A 6,822-nucleotide genomic window follows, 5' to 3' on the forward strand; every position below is an offset into this window, starting at 1 on the left:
GATGGTGTTGGTGCACGCGCTTCCTGCATGAGATAAAGCACCGTGAATGTAAACAGCAATGTCCAAGATTGTAAAAGTGTTCAGGATGCTGCTGGGAATACAGCTTCACGTCAGGGGCAATGTGAGCTGAAAAAGTGATTGTTCAGAGACTGTGGAGAAATGCTCATTTCTCTAATCTTTTCGCAGGTACGAGATTACTCAGGTACTTACACTGTGAAATTCATCCCTTGCACTGCTGCGCCCAGTCAGCTATATGCCCTTCCTGTCATCTGCAACCCACGGGAACCAATTGTGTTTGATATGGGCATCAGGTTCCAACAGGTACACCATTTTACTTAGGACTTACACATTTTTCCATGAAGCCTCGTGGGCAAAACCAGCCAAAAGCAAATTTAGGCTGAAAGGCAGGTGTTCTGTAACCACTGAAAGGGATGTTCTGGCATAGGCCATCCAGTACCAGCTGTCAAGAGAAAATAATGGAGTATTTCAGATGGCTTCAGGAGTTTTACAGTGCTTGTAGATTGCTCTAGATCTCATCTTCTCAGGTGAGATAAATTAAAACTAAATTAGTTTTTTTCCAGTAATTAAAATCTTATTTTTCCATTTATTTACCTCATAGTCCAGCCTATTCCCAAGTATTTTGCTGCTTTTTTTCAGGAAGGCCAGGGCTGAAGGGGGAAGGAATTTTAGTTCTAAGTGAGATTGTTTTCAAAAATAACTTGTAGTCCTGAGGCTGATTTTTAAGACTGAGATTCGGTGTAATAGAATTGTATCGAGAGGGTCTTTTTCTCAAGCAGTGGGAAACACTTCATCCAGAGTTAGTGTGGCTTTGTGACAATTTTCCTGTATATATTAAAGAAAAAAAAAAAAAAAAAGAGTACACCAAGTAGCAGTAACTTACTACTGTAGACTGTTACAAAGACCAGATTTCCTGTTGCAGTTAGCTTGAGGAATGAGCATTTGGAGACCAAGGGCTCTGAATCTGAGACTTGACTTCCAGTGAACATACCAAACTTTTAAAAACCTCTTAGTATAACATTGCATCCTTCAGTCAATACATTAAAAATTATGTGATTCCCCTCCCCCCCCAAAAAAAAAGTACTGAGGCCATCGTCAGAGGCCTTGTCGATGTCAGTCAGAACCGTTCAGCCCTCTTGACCAATAGAGCTGCTTTTTAGCCTTCTGCTTCATTATCCAGTTGCATGGCATGTGTGGAGACAACTGTATTACATGCAAATCAACTGAATGTCTCAGTCTTGTTTGCTCAAAGAATTGGTATTGGATTTAATTTAAAGATACTGCTTCAACAATAGTCTTCCTGCTGCCACCTTGTAATGCAGGACATGAATGCTACACAGAAAGAGGAAAATGATTTGACGAGGAAGGAAGTAACTGGAGTTGTGGTGGCATTTGCATATTAAGTTAATTTTGCACTTCTGTGTATATAATCACACCCTTATGACTGTTGCCCCTAGATGCTGCATTTATTGTGGTCAACAAGATTAAACAGTGCCGTGAGACGGTTTAGTTCATTACCTTATTTCTGTGTTGGAGAGCCATTTGCCTTCTGTTCCCCTCTACATCGCCCTGCCATTACACATGTGGTGGGTCTTCCAGCACTCCGGAGCACCGGAGTCACAGGGCAGGCACAGACCTGTGGCCCGGTGCCAGCTTCCTCCATCCAAATGTGCTGGGTTCTGTTGGGCTCCCGCAGCCACAAGGTGTTTGTGGTGGGGAAGGCAGAAAGGTGGTGACTGGGAGCGACCTACCATTGCACCAGAGGAATTAACCTACTTGCAGGGCAACACCTATGTTGTCTCCAGGCGTGGGCCATTGGCCAGGTTACTTTTCTGGGCAAACTGCAGGCAGCTTCTAGGTCACAAGTGGAACATGCACAGTGCAGCCAGGGCTGAGTAGGAGTAGACGAGGTTTCGCATCCTGTGCTTGTTTGTTTGAATATGCGGATTGTTGTTTAGAGCAGGGGAAATGAGTTGGTGTTGAGCTAGGTTCTGGTCCTGATTAGTTTTATTGGCCTCTTGCCCACAGCCCTGTTCTCCCAGGAACTTTTGCAAGTGTCACTGAAAAGATACATTGCTGTCCTGTATCTGAGGAAATGGATATCTTTTGCTGTTTTAACCAGCAATGTTGAAATAAAGCGCTACAATTGTGTATTTTAATGGTCATGATGAGAAGCACAACAGGAGGTTTATGTATGTAGGAGGGATTCTTATAAATGCTGGGTACTGCTGAAAGGCTTGATCAGCACATCACTACTATGGCAATGGTGTATAATGATCGTTGTAAAGCAACAACCAAGGCATTATTTTGATCATTTAATTTCACTTTTCCCCACAGGTCAGTGACCCAGTGGCAGCAGAGTTCAGTCTAAATACTCAAATGTTTCTGCTGTCTAAAAAGGAGCTTTGGATATCTGATGGATCAATGGGATTTGGAGAAGGAGCTGATGTAGCCTTTACCAAAGGTAAAAAGTCAATTGTACATTCAGCATGTTATGAAAGCTAAAACAAAACCACTTTTAACAAGAGCTGAATATGTATTTTACTAGTTTTATAACCCCTACATGGTATTTCCACTGCAGAAAAGTAAAATACAGAAGTACTAAAATATGATGTAATTTAGTGTAATTGAAACAGGCTTTGGTTCTGTTTATGGTCTCTGAGAGGAAAAGCATCCAAAGGTACATGCAGAATTTAGGTGCATATATCTGAAACCACAGTTCTGGAAAACTCTTGCTCAGTTACTGCATAATCACATATTCCCCTCATTCTGGTTGTGTTGCTTTGAAGCTGCCCACACTAGAACTTTTGCCCCATTTTGAGGGGGCTAAGTAATTTCAGTGCTTAGGTTATTCTAGTCAGAAATGCAGGAATTGAATCCTTGTACACCTGAGGCTCCTTGACTTGGTCATGCAGCTGCTCTCAGTTGCAGACTGGATGCACAATAACTGCAGCTGGCTTCAGCCAAGCTGCTCAGGCTCATTCTTGATTTTTTTTTTTGAGTTCTGGCCCAGGGCAGGTGCTCTCACACACTGTACTCACGCACTGACTGCAGCTGTTATCAGGTTCTAGGGAAACGCCTGGTAATGGCATTTGTATTGGACCAGAAATAATTTTGGTTTTAATTGGTCCCTTATTTGAGTTATCAGTCTGAAACCCAAAAGTCCTGTTAAGAACTTTATTTTCCTTGATAAAATGCTGTCAGGTTGGGTAGTTTCTTATACGTGAATATGGGTTGCCCTCTAGTGAGGAGAAGGGAAAAGCTTGCTTACAGAAGAGCCGCACTGTAACAATCACACGTCAGTACAAATTGTAACAGAAAATAAGACTAAAGCCCATGATAAATTAGTAGTGACAGCCATGGAACATACTGTCTTCATGTGCAAAGGGAAACACACAAAGCTAGATAATTCCTGTCCTGAGAATTTTTAAGAAAAATGGTTTGGTAATAACTTGATTTAATAATTTTAAATTGACTGGTATACTGTAAAATGTGTTAATCTGGTTTATTAGGATCTGAAATCTATGGCCGAGTGATGGTGGATCCAGTTCAGAATCTCGGTGACTCCTTCAGCTGCAACATCGAGAAGGTGTTTGTTTGCACTGGTGCCGACGGGTACGTGCCCAAGTACAGCCCAGACAATCAGGAATACGGATGCCTGGCTGACTCACCCTCCCTCTTGTATAGGTTCAAGATCCTGGTGCGTAAACAGAGTTATGGTAGCATGCGTTTTTAGATCTCCGATTTCCATGTGAATCTGGAAATACTGAACTTACTTCCTTTAGGATAAAGCTCAACCTGAGACGCAAGCAAGAGCCTTTGGAAACCTGGAGTTTCATGCTACATTAGCAGCTGATCATGCAGATGCTTTTCCTCTTGTAAAACAGCCTGGTTCTGATGGTTTCAGCCTGTCATCTGCTCCACTCTTCCAGGTAAGTTGCCTGATAAGTATATCACAGAAATTCTTTCATGCTAAAAGATGACTGGACTGAGGTGGAGAACAGAGCATGCAGGTAATCATGGGCACTATGTTAGTCAGCAACAGACTTCAGCAACACATTTACTTTGTTCCCTCTCCCTAATAGTGTAGAAACAATGACAGCATTGCTTTGTAAAGCTGAGCCACCCTTCTGCAGCCTTGCTGTTATTTCAGACATACCCCTGTGACTGGGAGCAGAAGGCACTGGTTTAGCTTACCATGGGGGCCTTTTCATGTAGGAGAAAACTAAGAAATTAGACTTTATTTTCTTGCAGCTGGAAAAAAAGAAAAGGTAATTGGCTTGTATACAATATGAAATTAAAAAAGCAAACTCTGCATCCTGCTTTAAGTCAGATTAATTCAAATTCCTGAAGTCTTTTTTGGGTCTCCTGAAGTGGCATTCTTCTTGCCTAAATTAAGACTAGTGTTTTGTGAGGTAAATGCAGTAGCCTTTCTGCATTAACACTAGAAAGAAATAGGCACTCTTAGTTTATCTGACCTACTGCAGCAATCTGCATTAAGAAAAGATTAATGCTATCTCCAAGTGCCTGTTTCTGCCATTGACTTTAATTACACATATTTGGCAGCAAACTTGGGACATCTGTCTGGATGAATCCGATGCTTGGTGTTTTCCAGTTTATAGTAAATGGGGGGGGGGGAGGTGTTCTGGTTTGTTGGCTTTTTATATGTCTGGTGTTTTTTTAAGGTGGCAGCTGGCCGAGAGTGGTACATTCACACTATTTACACAGTACGATCGAAGGAAAATGCACACAGGCACAATGGCAAAAGAAGTCTTGACTACCACCATGTGTTGTCCTCTGCTAAAGGAGGAGCTAGCACCACAGCCTTTAAACGCAGCAGGAGAGCCAACCCAGACGCCCCCGTCTTCATGCAAGACATTGGAGCAGATAAAAACAGGGGCACGAATATTCAGCATATTCCACTTGACCGTTCCGACAAAGCTGTCATCATCCAGAAAGATGTGATCCCAGCTGGCGTGCCGCATCACAGGCCGGTTCTGGAAATCACAAGCAGGGACTCTGGAAACAGTATTGTACCCATTACTGGAGGCCTGACAGGACTGCTGTTTCTGATCTGCACTGTGGTCATAACTTTTTTTTTGTTGAAGCAGAGGAAACAGCCCTTGGCTGGGAAAAGCAAAGCACCCATCAGCTATGCCAGCAGCAGTGATGCTATGACCACACGGCACAGCAGCAGTGACAGTTCGGAAGTCTAGCCAATTTCTTGGGTGCTTGTCTTTTAACATGTAATTTCACCAAAAAGCAGACTCTCAAATCGAGCTCTTGGCTGACTCCTTTGCACTGCTGCTGCGGTTCTAATGCTGGTTCAATTATTTGTGGAGGGCAGCTATTTCTGACAGGGTTGGTGTACTAGCTTCATGTGTGAGTGACTTTATAGAATCCAAACTAGTACTCCATGAATGGGAGTTGATGCTTTTTTCTTTTTTTTTAAACCTAGTCTTTCTTTAATGTTTTGAATATATGCAGCTGTAAACATGCCTTATATCCACCATGAAAGGCTGGTGCTTAGAAGGGTGCTGGTTTTGATTACACATACAGTATCTAGCTTTCATATAACTGGTTTTGGTTTTTTGGGTTTCTTTGTTGTTGTTGTTTTAAATAATTATTACTGGGGAAGGAAGAAGATAGTAGCATTAGAATGGAAGCTAAGTAGTAGATGATAGTGTTCTTTTAAATGAGTGATACCAACACTTTTGTCTCAAATTTTAATGAGGATCTCAGACATATAGACAGTGGTGGGAGACTCACCAGGGGTAAGGCTGTAATTGCAATTATCTGTAAGGAGAGCATTACATGTCATCAATGAGAATTAGAACTATATTGTAAAGCCACACTAGAAAAATAGTATGTCAATGCTTAGGTGCTGGCATTAAGTACTTTCAAACATCCTTAAATGGAGTCTAGCACATCAGAACAATACTAATGACCGCTTTCCCATATTGTACAATTTTCTATCTTCCTTTGCTTGTTACACACATTATAGCATCAGAATACAGGCATATACTTCTAAAAGGCAGCTTATTCTGCCAGGCAGCACTGGAGGAACACACTTGTGTCATCTAGAGCAAATACTTTGCTTTGTTTGTTACTTCTACTTGAAAGAAAATGGATTTTCTATAACTAGTAGGATGCCATGTGGGAGATTAAGGTTTAGTTCCTTTTGCTTTCTGCATACTGGCACTTGAGAATTGTTAGCACAAATGAAGTGCTCCTCAGCTATTTAATCAATCTTTCCCTTCTGCTTCCTCTAAAGGTTTTTATTTAGGCTAGCTGTAAACAAGCAATTGTGGCTTGTTGGTGTTCGGGGTTTTTTGTGAAAAGAGATGCTTTTAAAGGAAGGATTCAGCATTGCAGCATTTTTGTTAATTGCAGCATTGTTAGCATTTACTAAGTGTAAGCAGTTAGGCTGATTTCTTCTAGGGCTGCTATGACGATTCAGCTTATAAAGTGTTGGGGAGTGGTGGTTAACTCTGCTGTACATACCAAGTTCTTTTAACTTTTTGAAGAGCAAAGTATGGTTACTCAACCTCTTTTCAGCTGGTGTCTGCAAATCAGTCACCTGCCAACAGAAACTCATTTAATGTACTAGTAAGAACTGTGCTGCTGTACATGAAGTCTCCATGTGTGAATTCTCAGCTTCTTCTTAAGTCTTGTTTTGCTCAAGTGCTTAAGCTCCAAAAAGCTGATTTTTCTAGGGATGCATTTCTTGCTGTTTACACAACACTGATGCTTTTTGATATGTGTTCTTAAAAGGGCCAAAACTGAACAAAGATTACTCAGTAC

General features: G+C 41.5%; 1 protein-coding gene across 1 annotated transcript in view; it reads left to right on the forward strand.

Moving 5' to 3' along the window:
* FREM3 (FRAS1 related extracellular matrix 3) overlaps positions 1–5,348 on the forward strand; it is a 74,246-nt gene extending 68,898 nt beyond the window's left edge. The window contains exons 21-25 of the mRNA XM_072863410.1: positions 187–321; positions 2,356–2,482; positions 3,531–3,718; positions 3,804–3,950; positions 4,704–5,348. Of these exons, the coding sequence (XP_072719511.1) occupies positions 187–321; positions 2,356–2,482; positions 3,531–3,718; positions 3,804–3,950; positions 4,704–5,234 (1,128 nt within the window). The 3' untranslated portion in view covers positions 5,235–5,348. The remainder of the gene's footprint in view (positions 1–186; positions 322–2,355; positions 2,483–3,530; positions 3,719–3,803; positions 3,951–4,703) is intronic.
* Positions 5,349–6,822: the final 1,474 nt, after the last annotated feature.

This window comes from Ciconia boyciana, chromosome 5, assembly GCF_034638445.1.
Source record: "Ciconia boyciana chromosome 5, ASM3463844v1, whole genome shotgun sequence".
Classification (NCBI taxonomy): domain Eukaryota; kingdom Metazoa; phylum Chordata; class Aves; order Ciconiiformes; family Ciconiidae; genus Ciconia; species Ciconia boyciana.